General features: G+C 47.2%; 1 protein-coding gene across 1 annotated transcript in view; it reads left to right on the plus strand.

Moving 5' to 3' along the window:
- The first annotated feature begins 9,892 nt into the window (after positions 1 to 9,892).
- LRMDA (leucine rich melanocyte differentiation associated) overlaps positions 9,893 to 23,224 on the plus strand; it is a 1,235,169-nt gene continuing 1,221,837 nt past the window's right edge. The window contains exon 1 of the mRNA XM_068258133.1: positions 9,893 to 10,033. Within this exon, the coding sequence (XP_068114234.1) occupies positions 9,938 to 10,033 (96 nt within the window). The 5' untranslated portion in view covers positions 9,893 to 9,937. The remainder of the gene's footprint in view (positions 10,034 to 23,224) is intronic.

Consider the following 23,224-nt stretch of genomic DNA (forward strand, 5'->3'; position numbering starts at 1 on the left):
TGAACTCATACTGTGCTGTGTGATCTGGTTTTTCTTGTTTTCCTGTATTGTCGTATTGCTATATGTTACCCCTAAATATTGTCTGTAACCTAAACTAATGTCCAGCGCTGCATACAATGCTGGCGCTTTATAAATACAATGAATAAATAAAAAAAACCTGCCTCTTGCCACTGTGCTGCACTCCATTCTCCTGAGGCAGGGAACACACTTGACTGTAATTATGCGCGTGTTTTGCACAGAAAAACGGAAAACTCATGTTAATCAATGGGCTAGTTCACACTTAATATATATATATATATATATATTTTTTACACCAGCTCCTGTGAAAAAATGCATGCGTTTTCCTGCATAGAAACACACTTGGTGTGCAGAAGAAGTATGTGGAAAAACGCGTGCAGAAAAGTGTGCTCCCTGCCTCACACTTCCACCTTCACAGCGGAATTTCCTGCTGTGAGGGAGAAAGTGTTGGGAGGAGCAAGTACAGCGTTGCGGCAAGATGTGGTGATACAGGTAACTTGACCCTCTCTGCTGTGAACCCCCCCCCACTGCACACACACGAACAGTTTTTCTTCACCTGAAACTGTGCTCACTCTTCCTAGCTGGTGAGCTGGTGCCTCCTTTTCCTGTGCCCCTTATACCTGCATACATTAACTTAAGTAAATCTGGAAGTGGCAGAACCACCAGCAACCACATTGCTGCTTGAGTCACTTGGGTGCATGGCTCTATATATGGGAGTGACTTCAGGGAGCTTTAATCCTCTTTTGCTACCTACAGACAAAAATGACCCTTTCTGCTGCACGTGTGGAGTGAGGAAACAGGGAGGAAAACCTGTTGAAATGGGAGGGAAAGGGCTAAAAGGGTATGTCCCTTAGGCAGATATCTGGAGCAGGTACTTGTGGGAGGGGAATGTGATGCATATCAGGAGCGGGTGCAATCAAGCAGGGTTACAGGGAATTATGTAATGTTATCAGGTAAAGGGAGGGCTGCAAGAGTTACCACATATACAAAAATCTGCCTTTAACTTAACCTCATAATTGAAGGTCCCAAAGAAACTGAACAGTGGCAGAAGTGACATCACAATTAATTTAACTACTTGTGCACCTAAATCACGTGACAGCTCATTTACAGCTTCAAAAAACGTCTCTGCAATGGTCTGTGAGCACTTCTATTGGCTGCAACGTTGGAATCAGCTTCTCTGGTCAGTGAGCTTGCGCTCTGAAGATTCTGAAGGGTTTAGTTCTGGTACCGGAGTGCATGCTTTAGTGGAGATGGTATGCGTTTGGTGAAGCATGGATGGGAGTGCTCCACAGCAGGCTCCCTTGTGTTTTTAATGTCTACTGTGTCTGAACTAGGTATTGAATAAAGTTGGATTATTAATTTAGTACCCATGAATGCGGTCACATTATTTGAGTGCACACAAGGTTGTAGCAGTATGCACCCACTATTATTGGTAACCCACTGCAATGTAGCATCTACTGCAGTATAGCACCAAGGGGTTGCTCACCGAAGTTAATTACGACTAATCAGTCATGATTACCCTCGGTGCGCATCCCTGGCACCAACTCCACTGCAACTTAATATAAGCTTGATTCAGTATGGTTAGAGGACAACTGTAGTGAGAAAAATAAGGGGCTGCCATATTTATTTCCTCTTAAATAATACCAGTTGCCTGGCAGGCTTGCTGATCTACCGTATTTCGCGCCGTATAAGACGCTCCGGAATATAAGACGCACCCAGGTTTAGAGGGCAAAAACCAGGGAAAAAAAATGTATACTAAACCTGGTGTGTCTATATACTGGAGCGTCTTGTAGATGTTCTCCCCCAATAATGTCCTCCATGTGACCTCAGGTGTCCCTCAGGTGTTCCCAGAGGTCCTCAGTGTGGTCCCCGTGTCCGTAGCTGTCCCCCATGTGTCCCTAGCTGTCCCCCATGTGTCCTCAGGTGCCCCCATGTGTCCATAGCTGTCCCCCATGTGTCCTCAGGTGCCCCCCATGTGTCCATAGCTGTCCATCATGTGTCCTCAGGTGCCCCCATATGTCCTCAGGTGCCCCCCATGTGTCCATAGCTGTCCATCATGTGTCCTCAGGTGCCCCCCATGTGTCCTCAGGTGCCCCCATATGTCCTCAGGTGCCCCCCATGTGTCCTCAGGTGCCCCCCATGTGTCCATAGCTGTCCATCATGTGTCCTCAGGTGCCCCCCATGTGTCCATAGCTGTCCCCCATGTGTCCTCAGGTGCCCCCCATGTGTCCATACAGGGAGTGCAGAATTATTAGGCAAATGAGTATTTTGACCACATCATCCTCTTTATGCATGTTGTCTTACTCCAAGCTGTATAGGCTCGAAAGCCTACTACCAATTAAGCATATTAGGTGATGTGCATCTCTGTAATGAGAAGGGGTGTGGTCTAATGACATCAACATCCTATATCAGGTGTGCATAATTATTAGGCAACTTCCTTTCCTTTGGCAAAATGCGTCAAAAGAAGGACTTGACAAGCTCAGAAAAGTCAAAAATAGTGAGATATCTTGCAGAGTGATGCAACACTCTTAAAATTGCAAAGCTTCTGAAGCGTGATCATCGAACAATCAAGCGTTTCATTCAAAATAGTCAACAGGGTCGCAAGAAGCATGTGGAAAAACCAAGGCGCAAAATAACTGCCCATGAACTGAGAAAAGTCAAGCGTGCAGCTGCCAAGATGCCACTTGGCACCAGTTTGGCCATATTTCAGAGCTGCAAAATCACTGGAGTGCCCAAAAGCACAAGGTGTGCAATACTCAGAGACATGGCCAAGGTAAGAAAGAAATATCTCAAGACTGATTTTTCTAAGGTTTTATGGACTGATGAATTGAGAGTGAGTCTTGATGGGCCAGATGGATGGATTGGTAAAGGGCAGAGAGATTCAGTCCGACTCAGACGCCAGTAAGGTGGAGGTGGAGTACTGGTTTGGGCTGGTATCATCAAAGATGAGCTTGTGGGGCCTTTTCGGGTTGAGGATGGAGTCAAGCTCAACTCCCAGTCCTACTGCCAGTTTCTGGAAGACACCTTCTTCAACCAGTGGTACAGGAAGAAGTCTGCATCCTTCAAGAAAAACATTATTTTCATGCAGGACAATGCTCCATCACACGCGTCCAAGTACTCCACAGCGTGGCTGGCAAAAAAGGGTATAAAAGAAGAAAAACTAATGACATGGCCTCCTTGTTCACCAGATCTGAACCCCATTGAGAACCTGTGGTCCATCATAAAATGTGAGATTTACAAGGAGGGAAAACAGTACACATCTCTGAACAGTGTCTGGGAGGCTGTGGTTGCTGCTGCACGCAATGTTGATGGTGAACAGATCAAAATACTGACAGAATACATGGATGGCAGGCTTTTGACTGTCCTTGCAAAGAAAGGTGGCTATATTGGTCACTGATTTGTTTTTGTTTTGTTTTTGAATGTCAGAAATGTATATTTGTGAATGTTGAGATGTTATATTGGTTTCACTGGTAAAAATAAATAATTGAAATGGGTATATATTTGTTTTTTGTTAAGTTGCCTAATAATTATGCACAGTAATAGTCACCTGTAAACACAGATATCCCCCTAAAATAGCTAAAACTAAAAACAAACTAAAAACTACTTTCAAAAATATTCAGCTTTGATATTAATGAGTTTTTGGGGTTCATTGAGAACATGGTTGTTGTTCAATAATAAAATTATTCCTCAAAAATACAACTTGCCTAATAATTCTGCACTCCCTGTAGCTGTCCATCATGTGTCCTCAGGTGCCCCCCATGTGTCCATAGCTGTCACCATGTGTCCTCAGGTGCCCCCCATGTGTCCATAGCTGTCCCCATGTGTCCTCAGGTGCCCCCCATGTGTCCATAGCTGTCCCTCATGTGTCCCTGTTACCTGTGTGGTCTGCTTTCTGTCAATTCTGTAGGGGCATGTAGGATTGTGCTGCCCCTATGTGTTCCTGGCTCCCCCCGTGTGGTCCGCTGACTCGCGCCCCTGCCTGCTTGAGTCCGCATACGTGTCCGCATATGTGCGCTTCACTCTCCGCAATTGTGCTCTAGCCCCCCGCTCTTTCTGCCACCCTCCCCGCTTGCGTGCACGCTGCCCCCGATATCCAAATAGCCGCAGCAGTCTTACTATATCAGCGGCTCCCGGGATCGCAGCCCTGTGGTCTCCAGTCTCATCGCTCTAGTGATGGCTCCTGCTGATGATGCGTATTGCAGGAGCCATCACTAGAGCGATGAGACTGGAGACCACAGGGCTGCGATCCCGGGAGCCGCTGATATAGTAAGACTGCGGCGGCTATTTGGATATCGGGGGCAGCGTGCACGCAAGCGGGGAGGGTGGCAGAAACGAGCGGGGGGTTAGAGCACAATTGCGGGGAGCGCACATATGCGGACACAAGCAGGCAGGGGCGCGAGTCAGCAGACCACACGGGGGGAGCCAGGAACACATAGGGGCAGCACAATCCTACATGCCCCTACAGAATTGACAGAAAGCAGACCACACAGCAGGTAGTTAAATGCAGGGAATTCCCGATGTAGCGGCGGTTCGTATCGGCGGGTGTTCGTAAGTCGGGGATTCCCTGCAGTTGCCGTATAAGACGCAGGGACTTTTCCTCCTCATTTTTGGGGGAGAAAAAGTGCGTCTTATACGGCGGAAAATACGGTATTTTGCCTGCAGTGGTGTCTGAATCACACCAGAACCAAGCATGCAGCTAATCTTGTCAGATCTGGCAATAGTGTCAGAAACACCTGGTCTGCATATGCGCGTTATTATGCACCACAATGTATCACTATGAATGTAGCCTTACATAAATCATAACGCAAGGTCAACCCCACCTGCAAAGAAATATCAGTTTGAATTACAAAATAGGGGAAAAGAGGCGCCTTGGGTTGTATAAAACCATCTAAAAACAGTTTAAAATGAAAAAGATAATGAGGTGTCTTACCTCAATGACGAAATCTTTGTAACATACAAAAGATTTTTATTTAGCACAGGCAACGCGTTTTGAGGGTCTGAGCCCGCTTCCTCAGGCCAATAACAGTGCCTACAACAGCAACAGTGCTATACACTATATAAATTTCTCCCCCTCCCCCCTCTCCTTTTTTGAAATATGAATTATTAAGCTATCCAATAGATTCAGAAGTTCTCACGACACCTTATATGTATGTGACGTGTAGATTATACTATGGATTATGAGCCAATTGTATTTGTACTTGAAATGCCACCATTTCAATCATAGTGAGAATTAATACAGAATTGGTTTTTATTTATATTTAGATGATTCTATGTGCTGTCTAGGGTAACTGTAATAGTGATTCTGAACATGCACATGCTATAAATTATGCTATGTAATATTTATTATTTATTTTTATATCATAGCATATTTATGTAATGCAGGGGTGCCCACACTTTTTCGGCTCGCGAGCTACTTTAAAATTAGCCGAGGCCAGGAGATCTACCAACATTTCAAATACTGAGCTTAGCATTAATAATGCTGGTATATTACTATACAAGTCTTGTATAGTCATATAACAACATTATAAATGCTAAGTTTAGCATGGGACGACCACAAATTGCAATCTCATTGGCAGAGGATTTCCCCACACAGGCAATCTCATTGGCAGAGGATTTCCCCACACAGGCAATCTCATTGGCAGAGGATTTCCCCACACAGGCAATCTCATTGGCAGAGGATTTCCCCACACAGGCAATCTCATTGGCAGAGGATTTCCCCACACAGGCAATCTCATTGGCAGAGGATTTCCCCACACAGGCAATCTCATTGGCAGAGGATTTCCCCACACAGGCAATCTCATTGGCAGAGGATTTCCCCACACAGGCAATCTCATTGGCAGAGGATTTCCCCACACAGGCAATCTCATTGGCAGAGGATTTCCCCACACAGGCAATCTCATTGGCAGATGATTTCCCCACACAGGCAATCTCATTGGCAGATGATTTCCCCACACAGGCAATCTCATTGGCAGATGATTTCCTCACACATGCAATCTCATTGGCAGATGATTTCCTCACACATGCAATCTCATTGGCAGAGGATTTCCCCACACAGGCAATCTCATTGGCAGAGGATTTCCCCACACAGGCAATCTCATTGGCAGATGATTTCCCCACACATGCAATCTCATTGGCAGATTTCCCCACAAATGCAATCTCATTGGCAGATTTCCCCACAAGTGCAATCTCATTGGCAGATTTCCCCACAAGTGCAATCTCATTGGCAGATTTCCCCACAAATGCAATCTCATTGGCAGATTTCCCCACAAGTGCAATCTCATTGGCAGATTTCCCCACACAGGCAATCTCATTGGCAGATTTCCCCACAAATACAATCTCATTGGCAGATTTCCCCACAAGTGCAATCTCATTGGCAGATTTCCCCACAAATACAATCTCATTGGCAGATTTCCCCACAAGTGCAATCTCATTGGCAGATTTCCCCACAAATACAATCTCATTGGCAGATTTCCCCACAAATGTACCCCCACACAGTGACATTAACCCCCCTCCCCACCCCAGCATATTTGGCAGCAATCCTTCCCTCAACTAGGGGTGCCCACATTAAGCTCAGTTAAACCCCCTGCCACCCCCATCCCTCCCCTCCCCCCGCATGGCTTCTATGAATAATAACTAAATCCCCTTCCCCCTGCAGCCCCACAGTAAACTAATTGGCCCCGACCTGCAGCGCGACCCGACCCACCAGCACCATAATTCTATTCCCCACCTTGGCAGCAATGTAATTCCTCCGCTCTCCAGTCTCCAGTCCAGTCCTTCCAAAGATGGATGCGGTGGTAGAAGCCCGCGGGACAAGGGGGAGGCGTGGCCACAACGCTTGACCATCACAGAGGAGGGAGAGAAGATGCTCACAATTGGCTCCTCTCCCCTCCCCCTCCAGCCACTCCTCTCCCATCAGCGCTGCTCAATTGGCTCCTCTCCCCCTCCAGCCACGCCTCTCTGTTTAGCTGCGCCTCTCCCATCAGCGCTGCTTCGCTCGGAAGCAGATTTTGACAGCCGCAGCACGACACAGAAAACGCGCGGCTATATTTAACAAGACGCGGCCAAGAGGCCGCGATCTACCAAATAGGCGGTCGCGATCTACCGGTAGATCGCGATCGACCTATTGAGCACCCCTGATGTAATGTATATATGTACATAAGTACTTTTTACTGAGGAGTCCTCCTTGCTGTTGTAGGCACTGTTATTGGCCTGAGGAAGCGGGCTCAGACCCGCAAAACGCGTTGCTTGTGCTAAATAAAAATCTTTTGTATGTTACAAAGATTTCCTCATTGAGGTAAGACACCTCATTATCTTTTTCATTTTAAACTGTTTTTAGATGCTTTTATACAACCCAGGGTGCCTCTTTTCCCCTATTTTGTGCTTAGTACACCCCCCAACATAATCTGTAATGCCGGGCATACACGGCACGTTTTATGCACCGTGGTGACAGTATACCCGTGGTGACAGTATACCCGTGGTTGTCACCACAGTGGACACTTGCCTCCGGTTTTCCAAGAGAGCGACCACCTCCGGGTCCCCCTGGGACCGCCCCGAGTGGAGTCGGGTTTATGGTCTCCACCTGCTTCCTGTGGTTGGTTGCCCCTTGCAACCCTCCTTTGTGAGTAGCATTCTTATTTTCACCATTTTTTTCCATCCTTATATTGACGTATTGCACTACTGGGCACCCGCCTTTTTGTCTCTTGTGCCTTTTTTACAGGGTGCCCTGACACCCCCACCACAATATCAGTTTCAATTGCTCCAGTCACAATAATAACTCACAAATACTCTGGCGTGTCAGGAAGGGAATACACCCCACAGACAATTCTCCGCAAGCCCTTTGCCACACAATATTTGCATTTTAACGCATGCATTTTTACAGTAGCCAGTGCATCAATGAGGAATTGCACGCATTGTATGATTTCTTTAGGCAGGCAGTCACACTTGAGTTCGCAGAAAAATGTAAGGAGTTTTTCCACTGGCAAATTTTCATGGTTGGTCAAAAGCCAGCTGAGGAAATCGCACGAGATGTGCGAATAAAGCAGTAGTGCCCTTTCTTATACCGCATTGAAAAACGCACGTGATTTTAGGGCATTAGTCTATTTTGGGGATCCAGCAGGAATCCTCATGGGGAACAGTTCTCCAATCACAGTACCCTTATAGCACAAAGCGTGATTGGCCAAACAGTGTGGGTGTAGTTTACTACAGCCTATTGAAAACCTAGCAGTTCGAGAGGGTGCTGACCTGAAGTAAGTTTGAAAACAAACTGTTTCATGTACCTGGGGTCTCTGCAGGCCCCCAGCAGCCATTCAGTCCCGCGCCGCTTCTCCACAATCCTCTGTTCTCCCACCACCGCTCCGTTCCTTGACTTGTAAGTCAAGGCCTGCGCAGCCCTGCCAAGCGTATCCTTTTTACGCGTTCCCAGCTACAACAGCGCTATTGCAGACTGGAACGAGAAAAAGGATAAGTGTGGCCAGAGCCGTGCAGGCGTAGTGGCCCGGCGGCGAAACTGAAAGTAGCTGGCGGCGGGAGAACGGAAGATCGTGGAGGACCGGCGCGGGACTGGACAGCTGCTGGGGGCTTGCAGAAGCCCCAGGTAAGTGAAACAGATTGTTTTAAAACTTACTTCAGTTCCGCTTTAATTGTTAAAGAGAACCAGAGATGACAGAAAAAAGATGTTATACATACCTGGGGCTTCCTCCAGCCCCATCAGCCTGGATCGCTCCCACGCCACTGTCCTCCGCAGCCCCATCAGCCTGGATCGCTCCCACGCCACTGTCCTCCGTTGCCTCTATCCGCCGGTACCGGGTCCCATCATTTTGGCCGGTCGATGCAAGCACAGTGCGCTCCCTCCGTACTGCGCAAGGCGCATGCGTAAAGATATGGAGGAAGTCCCTGCGCTTGCGTACGACTGGCCATGTCCGCTGGAAGTGACGGGACCGGCGATAGAGGCAGCGGAGGACAGTGGGAGCAATCCAGGCTTATGGGGGCTGTAGGAAGCCCCAGGTATGTATATCTTTTTTCATTTTTTAAAAGACCGTTCGTCTCTGGTTCCCTTTAAGAGTCTGAGCCCACTAACGCAGTTGTGTCTGCTTCAGTCTGCTTTTCAGCATAACATTGATGTGTAGATGAAAAGCGGACACAATTGCGTCAGTGGGCTCAGGCCGTAAGGGAATTTCCCTATGTGGTTTCATGCTGCATCCTCTAAAGCAGTGTTTCTCAACATTTTATTAGTGTGTACCCCTTTTAAAACCCTGTACTCATCGAGTACCCCCTAGCATAGTAAACATTATCACAAGTACCCCTTGACAAATATATATTTAATCATAGTACGTGATAATTGGTTGTAAACAATGTGCAAGCATTTATTATTGCTTTTAATTAGCTAAAAAACTAATTTAGTGGTGTTTAAATAAGAATTATAATTTTCTAAATCTCTAAATTTGTTATTCTTGGTTAAGTATATCAAGCCCGAGTACCCCCTGGACCCATCAGAAGTACCCCCTGGGGTAAGCGTACCGCATGTTGAGAACCTAGGCTCTAAAGTAGCTAGAAACGATTTTGACAAGTGTGACCCCCTATCTCTGACACGGCACTGAAGTCCCATAGAAAAGCATTGCGTTTTCAAGTTTGACCTGACTTTGTATACATTTAGTCACAACATTTGAAATTTCTCCCTGTGTAAATGTGAATACTTGCTTATATGATTGTATCAGGAAGGCATAGATTAGAGTGCAGACAGCCATTCTGGACTGTACAACCTACCCTCCCTCACCCTGCTGCAGCACAGCATACAAGTACCCCACCATTCCCACTTCACAGACATCACTAGAATCACGCGCCTTCCTCATTACAGGGAGCGACACGGCGAGCACCACGTGACCCGGCAGTCAGTTGCTGCCCGTAGTAAATCGTCTTGTACATGCCGCCGGGTGCAAGGCTGTTCAAGCACACGTTACTCCCGGAGCGGAATCACAGCAACACCATGTCTATGGGGGAGTCTGTGTGCGACACCCAGGTGAGTTCTGCTGCCGAGGAGGATGTGACGTCAAACGAGGGAGGTGCCAGAGTGCATCGAAAAATAACTTTTACTGTATACTTGATAGAAGTTGTGTACTTATGCCGGTGACCGGTGGTTTGCTCTATTGTAATTGCAGGAAATGTGTCTAACTTTGCTCAGTAGTCAGTACAGCAACACGTATTTTCTCTAAATTGTTACACATTGTTTAGACTTATATCTACATATGCAGAGGGTTTCTAAAGGTAGTCTTTTTTTTACAAGGTTATTAAATCGTTTGTTTAGGACTGACTTGGCTTTAGTTGCTTACTTGACGCACGGAAAGCTGTCATTCCTGACTGAAACGTGCTGCAACTACAGATAGCAGCAGAGAGCATGAGGGGCTGTAATAGTTATGGTAACATGTTAGGATAATACATATCTTGTTACTTATGACTAGCCTCAATGCTTGCTCTGTAACCACTCATGGCAACTGTGGCCTGTCTAATCACTAGCTTTCCACATGACACTGACAACGCTGAGGAAAAGGGGCGTGGCATACGTCACTACAACCAGGAAGATCATGTAACTGCTAAACAGAAATGGGGGGGGGTTGTTTCTATGAAAATTTCCAATAAGCAGGAAATAGAAATGAGGTAAATATATTCAGGAACTGCCAATTATTTAAATGTTAAAATACTGTCAAATGTGCATTCTGAGCAGGGGTCTAGTCCTGGAAAAAGAAGTGAGTGGACTCACCCTAAAAATCTCTGCGTTGCGCGTAGCAGAGCCGGGACAAGGTCCTTCAGCACCCAAGGCTGAGACAGCAAAGTGCGCCCCTCCATTCCTCCCACCCCAGCCGTCACACACTGATTGCTATTAGACTAAGAGGTGCCCCAGAGCCCCCAACCTCCCCAACACCTTAATCTCTAGTTATCTGGCTTGCAGTCACTGCAATATATCCCCTTTTCTTATTTCTTTCTGCTTCAAACACAATTGGGAATAACAGCTGAATGAGTTGTGCGTCCCCTCCTACACTGCGCCCTGAGGCTGGAGCCTCTCCAGCCTCTGCCTCGGCCCGGCCCTGGCGCGTAGCGCCAAAAAATGGGCGTGGTCAAGCATAGCGTGGTCGTGGTCATGGGTGGGGCCAAATATACATGGCCTTAGCAGTGGTATAAAAGGTCTGCCAGGGGAAGTTTGAGCTCTGTCGTAGTGTATACCCAAAAAGTAGATGTAATCTGACAGCATTTCACCAAAAATACACATAATCTGGCAGAGGTTCCTCCAAAATACAGATAATATGGCAGTGGTTCCCCCAAAATAGACAATCTGGCAGCAGCAGTTCCCCCAACATACACATAATCTGGAAGCAGTTCCCCAAAATACGCGAAACCAGGCAGTGGATCATCCAAAATACACGTAACACCCAAAATACATGTAATCTGGCAGTAGTGGTCCCCCAACATACACAATCTGGCAGCAGTTCCCCAAAATACACGTAATCTGGCATCAGCGGTTCCCCAAAAATACAGATATGACAGCAGTTCTCCCAAAATAGGTACCCCCAGTATAGCTAGCCAAATCTATAGGTGTCCCCAGTATAAGTAGCCATGTGTATAGTTGTCCCCAGAATAGGTGGCCAGGTGTATAGATGTCCTTAGAATAGGTGGTCAGGTGTATAGATATTCCCAGAATAGGTGGCCAAGTGTATAGATGTAGCCAGGTGTATAGGTGTCCCCAGTATAGCCAGGTGTCCCCAGTATAGCCAGGTGTATAGGTGTCCCCAGTATAGCCAGGTGTATAGGTGTCCCCAGTATATGTAGCCAGGTGTATATGTGCCCAGTATATGTAGCCAGGTGTATATGTGCTCAGTATATGTAGCCAGGGGTATATATGCCCAGTATATGTAGCCAGGTGTATAGTGGCCCCAGTATATGTAGCTAGGTGTATATGTAGCCAGGTGTATAGTGGCCCCAGTATATGTAGCCAGGTGAATAGGTGTCCCCCCCAGCTGGAGGGGAGCAGCGCAGCAGAGAGGAGCATTGTGCGCAGCGTGGGGAAGGGCGGACGTTTCCCCCCCCCCCCTCCCTCACCTTGGGGCTCCTCTCCGTGGCTCTCCCCTCCATAAAGAATGCGGCGGCGGTGGCTGGCGGCGGTGACTGGCAGCGGCATCAGTGGGCGGGACTTACCTCCTCCAGCGTTCCGGCAAGTGGACGCTGTTCGTGCAGCTACTCTGGTCTAGTGAGACCAGAGTAGCTGCTCAACCCGGAACGCTGGAGGAGGTAAGTCCCGCCCACTGATGCCGCTGCCAGCCACCGCCGCCAGCCACCGCCGCCGCATTCTTTATGGAGGGGAGAGCCACGGAGAGGAGCCCCAAGGTGAGGGAGGGGGGGGGAGGAAACGTCCGCCCTTCCCCACGCTGCGCACAATGCTCCTCTCTGCTGTGCTGCCTCCAGGGGGCTAGGGGGGATGGCGTCCACTGTCCAAAAAAAGTGGGTGGACGCCGTCCCCCCGCGTTCACGCAGGACTCGACCCCTGATTCTGAGGGACATTTTGTGGCTGACATAGCTCCCTTTTGGAGGGACAATCCCTCTTTGGGAGGCCTGTCCCTCTTTCCTCCTCATGTGTCCCTCTTTCAGGACTTTGTCCCTCTTTCTATGGAAATCTATATATATTTCTCTACTAAAAATGTGTTTAACTCTAAACTTTATTCCCATCCTTTAAATTGATATACTATATTACTAATTGTAAAATGTTAACATGAAGGAAAATGAATCAGGATAGAAAAGACCAGTGTGGTTTGAATTATAAAACAATGAAGTCTTTATGGTACGTGTGACTAGGGGTGTGGCAGGTGCGTGGCTTAAGTGTGCCTCTTTCTCATCTCAAAAAGTTGGGAGGTATGGTAATACTGTCTTAGGCACAGTTCCCACTTGTGTAGAAAATGTACCAGTTAGGTCAGTGGCTTAGCTAAGGAGCTTTGGACCCCAATGAAAGTTTTACTTTGGGCCCCTCAAGCATTCTAATCATAACAATTCATATGGCGTAACAAAACATGCCAAACACATCCACAGTATGAGAGGTGAAAGCAGAGGAGGGGAACAATGAACCTGAAATGGCTTGAATAGTATACTTACCTGGGGCTTCCTCTAGCTCCATGAGGTGCGTGGGGTCCCTCTGTGTCCTCCTCTGCATGCGCGGGTCGGCCACGTGCACCCTCCCGTTGAGCTCCCATTCCCGGAAGCGTTCTGCGCCTGCGCAGAATGCTCCTGGGCACGGGAGCACGGCAGAGGTGCAAGCTCAGCTTGGATATGCATGCGCAGAAGCGCACGCATGGAGGTTGGCGAGGGACCCCACACGCCTTATCGGGCTGGAGGAAGCCCTAGGTAAGTATAATTGCACTGATTCAAGCCATCTCAGGTAACCTTTAATGGTTACCACTGTTCAAAGCCTCTTTAGAAGTAATTATTACCAGCATAGCACCACTGAAGAGCTAATACTGTGGTTGTCACTCCTCTGAATCAAGGGCCCAGGTGAGATCACAACCTCTGCATACCCTATTGCTACGCCTCTACGTTTGGTACATTTTCGACACCTTCACTCAATGAAGGAAGCGGATCCTAATAATAATAATGGCAGTATTTGTATAGCGCCTTTATCCTGTCGGACTCAAAGCGCTTGCGAGGCAGCCACTAGAGCGCACTCAGTAGGCAGTAGCAGTGTTAGGGAGTCTTACCCAATGAACTCCTTACTAAATTACTGGCTTACTGGCTAACTAATGTTAAAAATAAGATCCCCTTCCATGGATCAGTTTGCGGAGTTGTGTCAAATGGAACAGCCTGATTTTGACCAATCAGGAAACCTCAAAGGGAACAATTCTCCAATCACAGCACCCTCTATAGTAGGAAGTGTTGTGATTGGCTGAATAGTGTGGTGGGTGTACTTTACTGCATTCTAGCTTAACCACTTAAGTACCAGCGGTCTCTGCCGCCTTAAGAACCAGAGACCGCTGGTACCAGAAACGGTGGAACAACGACAAATCGCTGCACATACTCGCCACAATTGCCGTCACCAACGCACGGTGGGAACCTGGGCCACCCACTCTGCCGTCTCTATGACGGCAGAGTTCCTGAGAGCTGGTCAGGAGCCGCTTTCATTGGCTTCTGACCCTGCCTATCAATGTAAGCCAATGGGAGCGGCTTATGTTGATAGACAGGGTCAGGAGCCAATGAAATCGGCTCCTGACCCGCTCACAGGGCTCTGCCGTTATAGAGACAGCAGAGCGAGTGAGCTGCGGCAGGGAAACAGAGGCGAGATCGTCGTGAGCAGCGAGAACGGGCGGCGTCGGTTCATTGAAATCAGCCAGGTAGCCATCAAAACAGGGCTTAGATTTCAATCATTGCGGTCCGAAAGTAGTTAAACCAGATTCGAAAAGTATCAGTTTTCAGCCATGTTTGTTTTCCTGCCTTTGCATATTTTTATTTGCGTTTTACATGCGGTTTTATTTGGCATTTTTAAAATGAATATTCATATTCATCAAGTAAAAAACAATAATTATCGTTTTTTTGTTTTTTTTTAAAACACATGCCAATTGTATGTGGTTTTTAATTCCTCGTTAGAAAACATTGCTTTCAGTATGTGGAAAGAACTTGCTGTGCAATTTTAAAATACACAGAAAATTGAATCTTACAGTAATGCGATTTTTGTGTTGCTCATATTCTATATGTAAATTTGCATGCAATTCTGCTATGCGGCAAAACACATGCGATTCTAATAAGTATGCTCCTTGCCTAATTCAGTCACGTAAGGAGTAAAACAACTAATACTGTACAAGCTGATGGTTCAGTCCCCCAATGTCTCCCAGTTTTTTTGCCCTAGTTGTAGAAGTGGTATCACCCACTTTAGATGACAATGTTGTGCTGGCTTTGCACTGTTTTACCAAGACAAAAGACAAAGAGAAACACTTATATTGTGCTTTTCTCCTGGCGGACTCAAAGAGCCAGAGCGGCAGCCACTAGGACGCGCTCTATAGGCAGTAGCAGTGTTAGGGAGGGAGACTTGCCTAAGGTCTCCTAGTGAATAGCTGCTGGCTTACTGAACAGGCAGAGCCAAGATTCGAACCCAGGTCTCCTCTGTCAGAGGCAGAGCCCTTAACCATTACACCACCCAGCCAGTATGATGTTTCTGGAAAAACTTCATGCAAAATTGGTGCAAAAGTCTTATTTTGTAAGTAGTGAATTTAATCCAGGAGTACTTGCAGATTACTGCTTACTTCTCATTGTAATTAAATAGATAGGAAATACATCCGCTCCTGCGCAGTAACCCAGACCCTCTCATGCAGGCGCGGCCATGCTCGCCTGGGTGCAGCACGTCTGCGCTCGTCTTAGCAGAGGAGCATGTCTCTGATGTGCAGGAGGGTCCTGGGCAGCCGTGGAGGACCACAGGACAAAGCTTTCCTCACCTTAACTATTTGCTTATTTAGGTGAATTTTCAGCTCGGATTCTCCTTTTAGTAAATTATGTAGTAATAATAGTAATGTATCCAATACTCCCTTTGGGTAGCAGATTCTGAATGATGCACTGTAACCTCTACCAGCCACATTAGTTATCAATAAGATGCCATAAAATGTGAACATAGCATTCAGCCTCAGATGATTTTTGAAGCACTGCTAAGGCCCTAGCCCAAGGTGGCAGAATTTCAAAGGGGCAGTATGCTGCTCATTACTTATTATGGCAGGATTAATGTAGCTTCTCTATCTTATCTAAGCCTGGAGGTTTAAAGACATACATTGACATTTTTTGACCCAGGAGTTATACTAACCACTAGACAATATCCAGGCATGTGAAAAGCCAAACAAATCTTGTCTAAGGGATCAGCCTAGGAAAAGAGGCCTCAGGGAACACATCATTAAAACCAGCCCCTGAACAAGCAATTCCCAATAGTTTTCTTTAGCAGTTGGTATTCTTCTGTCTGCTCACTCTCAGCTTCTCATTTCAGATGTTGTTTGTAATGGGGAACTCTTCACAGTTTCACTTTCAGTTCTCTTTTTTAAGAACATTTGAAGCATTACTGAAGTTTTTGCAATATACCTCATTGTGCAGACTGCTCTTATAATCAGCAGTTTTCCAAGCACTTGTGATTTGTAAAGCTCTTGCTAATGTAATGCTATGAGTGATTTTTTTTCTTTTTAATTGTATCCATCGAATGGGATCACACACATAGCATTACATTAACAAGAGCTTTTCAAATCACAAGTGCTTAGAAAGCGTTGCTACTGGGTTCCAGGCATATAAGACACAGTTCACACTACAAATCTCAAGGGCTAAATGCTTTTGTGAGGGATTAGGGCTCGTTTCCACTGAGTGCAATTCAAATCAAATCGCAAAAGCGCTAGCGATTTTTAAATTGCTAGGGTAGTAACTTTAAAATAGGAATTGCGCAAAAGTATTTCCTGTTTTCGCAATTTGTTTTTTTTGTGAAGCACAATCGCTTTTTGGAGCAATTTTAAAGGGCAACCAAGGTGACATGTGACATGATGAGATAGACATGTGTGTGTACAGTGACAAGCTTGCAAATAACTAGACTGTGTTCCTTTTCTTTCTTTCTCTGCCTGAAAGAGTTAAACATCAGGTATGCAAATGGCAGTTTCTATCCGGGTCGGGACCGTGTCGGACTGCGTCAGACAATAACATAACCCTCACTGATAAGGAATTACAACCATAAAACACTTTCCTAGCAGGAAATGGCTTCCTGGAGCAGGAAAGAGATAAAAATGTTCAATAATGCATAGATTTGAGCTCTGGCATAGGTCAATGAAGGTGTCATTGAGCAGAGACAACGAAGCAGTAAAAACTTAAAAACTAGATTTAATTATAAAATAAAACTGTAGGATATCTAAAAAAGTCATTTATACTCTCTAATCCCTTAGGAGAAGGATAGATACAATTGTTTTTCTGATCAGTTTATTTTCACCTCGGATGTCCTTTAACCACTTTCCCCTCCACTACAGTATATCTACGTCAGCTGTGGCACCCTCCAAGCCACAGCCACGTAGATATACTGACCTGGCTGCAGCCCTGCTGTGCACGGTCGGGTGCTCTTTAGAGTGCACCCTCCGGCACTGTCAGCTGCAATACTAATTGGTGGAAGGGAACATGTTCCCTTTTGGCCAATTAGTATACCCTCCTCCCATGAATGATCGCTGCAGTAGTGAACTGCAGCGATCCTTCACCTGTCCCCCTCGGCGCACATAGAGTTAATAAAAATGCACAAGCAAGCAGCGACACTCACCTACCTCGGTCCTGCGACGAGCCTGAAGTCTGATCCTCCGATCCCCGCTCTGCAGTCAGCCGCATATTGCCGGAAACCCGGGTCCCGGCTTGATGACGTCATCAAGCCGGGACCCGGGTTACCGGCAATATGCGGCTGACTTGCAGAGCGGGGATCGGAGGATCAGACTTCAGGCTCGTCGCAGGACCGAGGTAGGTGAGTGTCGCTGCTTGCTTGTGCATTTTTATTAACTCTATGTGCACGGAGGGGGCTGCCTGATGGGGGGGGGGGGGGGGACATCTGGCTATAGTTTCTTGGGGGGAGGGGAGGAAATATGCAAAGGGGGTATACATGTTTACTGGGGGGCATCTGAGGAACCAAGGGGAGGGGGGGGTTACAAATTTTGCACATCTGGGCACCTGGGGGGGCCCATAACTTAATACTGGGGGCATGTTTGGCTATAATGGGGGGCAGCGCTAATCCTGGGGGTACATCTGGCCATAATGGGGGTAATCCTGATCGGGGGACACATCTGGCTATAAAGAGGGGCACTATTCCAGGGGGTGCATCTGTTAATCTCTTCTGGGGATGGCAAACACGGGACACATCTGGCTATGCTGAGGGTGCTAATATTGGGGACACATCTGGCTATACTGGGGGGGGGGGGGGGGCGATACTGGGGACACATCTGGATATCTATACTGGGGCGACTTTAACTGGTGGCACACTTTTTATGTCAATCGCACTTTTTATTTTTAAACAGAAATTGGTCAAAATTGAGAAATAGTGAAATTTTTTTATTTCCCCCCCCCCTTTTTCCCATTAACATGCATAGAGAGGAACATTTTACTTGGGACCAAATACCCCCCAATGAAAGCTTAGTTTGTCTTGAAAAAAAATATATATAGATCATTTATGTGGCACGAGTACAGATGAAGTTATTGGTGATTAAACAGGGACACCGCAAAAGCGTCAAAACTGCTCTGGTCAATAAGGGGAAAACAAGGTCTGGATGCGAAGTGGTTAAAGAGACTCTGTAGCTTCAAAAAGATCCCCTGGGGGGTACTCACCTCGGGTGGGGGAAGCCTCCGGATCCTAATGAGGCTTCCCACGCGGTCCTCCGCCCCCACGGGGGTCTCGCTGCAGCCCTCTGAACAGCCGGTGACAGGCCCGACTGTAATTTTAATATTTACCTTTGCTGGCTCCAGCGGGGGCGCTGTGGCTGTTTTCGGCTCGGAAATAGACGGAAATACCCGATCTCCGTCGGGTCCGCTCTACTGCGCAGGCGCCGGAGACTTGCGCCTGCGCAGTACAGCGGACCCGACGGCAATCGGGTATTTCCGCCTACTTCGGAGCCGACAGCCGTCAGAGCGCCTGTGCAGGAGCCAGGAAGGTAAATATTACGTCACGGCTGTACGGAGGGCTGCCGCGAGACCCCTGAGGGACGGAGGACGGCGTGGGAAGCCTCATTAGGATCCTGAGGCTTCCCCCACCCGAGGTGAGTACCCCCCAGGGGACGTTTTGCCGTTACAGTTCCTCTTTAAGTGTGATTTGTGCTTTAGTGTTTATAAACGCATAATCACAATTAATGAAAAATCGCTTGCATTTGCGTATGCATAAGGATAGGTTCACATTAGCGTTTGCCAATGGAACCGGCCGTACGGACATGGTCCGTTCTGCTGAACGGACAAAAAAATGCTGCAGGACCCAATTTTCCGGACCATTTCACTCAGCGGAACGGAACCGGAAGGTTTTGCAGCATATAGGAACCAGTGAAAACTGACATGTTACAACACACTGGCTGTAAAACGGACCGTTTTCACCGGATCCAGCTGGCCTGATCCGTATGTCCGGTTCCGTAAAACAATGCTAATGTAAACCGGGCCTTAGACTATTGTTAGTAGAAGAGCCCTTTTTTGCAAGTAATTTTGTATGCATTTTTATTTTACTATTTGCGATTTTGTTTGTGCAGACAAAAAAATAGTACACTCTTTGACCCGGAACTGAATGTCTTTAAAGCAAATTTGCCTTAAAAACGCTCACAAATTTGTTGTTCAAAGCGATTTTAAAACAATTTGCGATTTTTCCTAAACCTTGCATTGAAACACAATTGCCCAGAAAATGGTGCATTTTCGATTGGAAAGAAAGCTCATTGCTCATGTGAGAACACTTACACAGGCTTTCATTACACAAGCGCTTTAACAGCGTTTTAAAAAATCCTACTGAATTAAAAAAAAAACAAAAAAACCTCAAACCGCTCATAGAGCTCGATTTCTCTAAAGCGTGATAACTGCTATCACAGCAGTTATCGCGATCTGCCGTGCGCAAAGGTTTTCAAGCAAACAGCGTGACTTCGCATGATAAGCGAAGGATTGCGAGCTTCCGCACGCGAAGTAATGCTGTTCGTGTGAAAACCTTTGTGCACGGCAGATCGCGTGATAACTGCTGTGATAGCAGTTATCACGCTTTTTTCCAGGTAATGGCAATAAGCGCTTCAACTAATGCTTGTGCCAAGGAGCCTTTAACACAGCGACGTGCAAATCATAATGGGACCTCCCATCAGGTGGGAACGCAATGCGAAGACTCAGTGGAAAAATACGGAACACTGTGTTTATCCTCCATGCCTATCATACACAGTGCTTCTCCATCTGTCCGCAGCTCCCGACTGCGGTTACCAGAAATGTGACTATTTACAGCGTAAAACATGGAAGTGAAAGTACCAGACGCATTGGAGATCCATCAAAGCGGGAGTTGAATTGCCGGAGAGGCTGTGGGGTGGCCTATACCCCAGATGTGCGAATTGGCCATGACGGTCATCATATCCGGTGAGTTCCCACCTGATGGGGGGGTCCCATTATGATTTGCATATCGCTGTGTTAAAGGCTCCTTGGCGCAAGCATTAGTTGAAGCCTGACTGTTATTGCCTGTTACCTGCACATGCCATCCTATTGCTCCATATAGCATAACCGCTCCATGGCTCTGAAGCGGCCGCACTCCCCAAGCACGTCGCGCATCACCACGCACACCAGAGAGGAACTCCTGCTATGGGAGGCCTGCAGTGCTGCGTCCCACGCATCCCTGGGGGACACAGTCTGGGCACACATCGGACTACTTACCAGGAGGGCCAGGTGGGCCAGCAGTACATACCGCCCCAGGGGCAAGTGAAGCTTAAAAGGAAGGGCCTGCGTTCACCCATCCCAGCCATTCTCCTAGCTAACGTCTGCTTCTATATCAAGGCCACCTGGTGCACGAACACGTCCATCATGGACAGACACTGCTCCCCAGACATCGAGCTCCTACTCATAAACTGCAAACCTCAATATTCACCAAGAGAATTCTCCTCCTACGTTCTTGTAGGAGTATATATCCCCCCCAGTGCCTACACCAAGATCGCTCAGCATACACTCAGCGACACCATCTCGCGGTGGGAGACATCCCTCCTAGACTCCCTCTTCATCGTCTGCGGGGACTTCAACAGCGCGAACCTCCACACGGAGATGCCTCGCTACAAACAGCACATTACTTGCCCCACCAGGAATCAGAACACCCTGGACCATTGCTACACGGTCCTCAAGGATGCGTACAAACCTATTCGACAGGCTCCCCCTAGGGAACTCTGACCACTGCCTAATCCATCTAATTCCCACCTACAGAAGGCACCTTGAATCATCCAAGCCAGTCCTCAGGACTGTGAGAAAGTGGACAGAAGAAGCTAAGCTACAACTACAGGCCTACTTCGAATGCACCGACTGGGCGACCCTCGAGACAGCCTGCCTGGAGGAATGGTCAGAGAACGTCATCTCCTACATCAGCTTCTGCGAGGAGCTGTGCATCCCCACAAAAACCTTCAGGGTCTACACTAACAACAAGCCCTAGTTTAACGGCAAGTTACTTTCTCACAGAAGGTAGCGCTAACACAACCCAAAACAATACATTCAGTGCCATAATAAGTCCCAATCCGGACAATATATCCTGCGGTGAGTGCTCAGAGCTCCACTGCGCTGTGTCGCGTCTTCACAGTTAATTCCACCACCACACCATATGAAAACAGACTCGCCAGATAAAATGACCTCAATCAGGACTAGTTGCGCCTTGGGACACTTAGGGCTGTCCCCCACCTCCTCTGGTGACGTCTGTTTGTCCTAGATAGTTCTTCTATATGTGCACCTCCATATGTATAGTTTCCCTCAAATGGATAAAAAACTCCACAGTGTAAAACTGTAAAAATGTATTCTACTATAAAAAGCAATTGCACTTACAATATGCTGACTTGTTAGTAGGGCGCAGAGTTTTATCACGGGCTCTCCCCCGTTTAAGCTGGGCTCCGGCTGCCGTATTTCTCCCCTCTGTGGCTGTTCCCAGTGTCCGCGCACGCTGCAGTCATCTCCACCACCTCGGGTTACGGCTCGGTGTCCCACGCTTAGGTTGTATCTCTCACTTCTGGACCTAAGCCCCGCCCCACATGTTTCGTCATAGAAGACTCATCAGGAGCTCTTTTTTTTTTCCCCCAAACTTTTTGATGATACACACATCAAGCAGCAGCGCTCCACATGATTGGAAGTCATTGGACATGTATGTGTTTTAATGCTAGTGGACATTTGATATTTACAGTAGTTTATCTGACAGAGCGCAGTGTTTTGGTGTACGTTAATTGATTGTAGTTATCACGCTTTAGAGAATCAAGCCCATAGTGTGAACCAGCCCTTAGTGAAACTATTGCAAGAGCAGCATTTTTTTTAATTATTTCAAACTGAAGGAAAAATGTTGGTCTTTCTTTCTGTCTAGCCCCTCCCCCCCCCCCCCCCCCCCCAGTGTTTGTAAGGTTAGTTTTATGCCGGTTTCTCAATTATTAGTAGAAGTGTGGTGAACCAGCCATCATAGGGCCATATGCATAGCGCCGCCCCCCACCCCCTGCTCACTGACCTACTCCCTGTAAGTACGTCACTCCATGCATGAGTGCTGCATCGCACAGCTCTCCTGTTGTTTACACTTACTGCATTGCCCATTGACTTGCATTGCTGAATAATCCAGGCGGTAGACACGGATCATGCAGCAGCGATTTTTGGATACTTCCATCACGTGAAGTTTGCAAGTGTACATAGACTGAAGTTCTTACTGTATGCAGATGACCTCCTATTGCTGTCGCCAACTGAAGAAGGTCTACAAGACAGCCTGAAAATCCTGGAGAAATTTAGCACAACTTGGGCACTCCCCATTAATCTAAAGAAAACCAAAACCATGGTGTTCCAGAGGAAAAACAGGTCAGCCCAGAGCCCATCCTTTATACTCAATGACTGTAAAATCAGTAGAACTGATAAATATACCTACCTTGGTCTGGAAATCAACCAATCAAGAAGCCTTAAGTCAGCCATGGAGGCCCTAAAAGCCAAAGCATGCCGAACGTTCTATGCCATCTGGAAAGAACTGTACCACCTCAAACCACCAGTAAAGGTCTGGATGAAAGTATTTGACAGGGTCATCACCCCAATCCTACTGTATGGAAGTGAAGTATGGGGCCCCACCACCTACCCAATCCAGCCCAACAGAAATATTCCACCTGGAGTTCTGCAAACACCTTCTCCATGTCCACCGGAGTACCTCAAACAATGCTTGCCGAGCTGAGCTAGGTAGATTCCCATTACTGCTTGAGATACAGAAGAGAGTGTTGTCCTTCTGGGCCCACCTACAGAGCAGCAGCCCTGACTCATCCCACTACAAAGCCATGCTGCACAATGAAGACCAAGAAAAGCCATGTGCACTGAAAGTAGTGTTCAGCTCTATACTCCCTCCAACCCCCGATCCACAGGTCATAACAAGAGTCCAGATAAAACACACCACAGCCAAGAGCAAAGAGGACTATGTGGAAAAATGGAGGAGTGAAATAAAACAGTCACAAAAGCTAGCCATATACCAGTCTCTACAAAGAGAATACAATACTCCTCT

This window comes from Hyperolius riggenbachi, chromosome 10 (genome assembly GCF_040937935.1).
Source record: "Hyperolius riggenbachi isolate aHypRig1 chromosome 10, aHypRig1.pri, whole genome shotgun sequence".
Taxonomy (NCBI): domain Eukaryota; kingdom Metazoa; phylum Chordata; class Amphibia; order Anura; family Hyperoliidae; genus Hyperolius; species Hyperolius riggenbachi.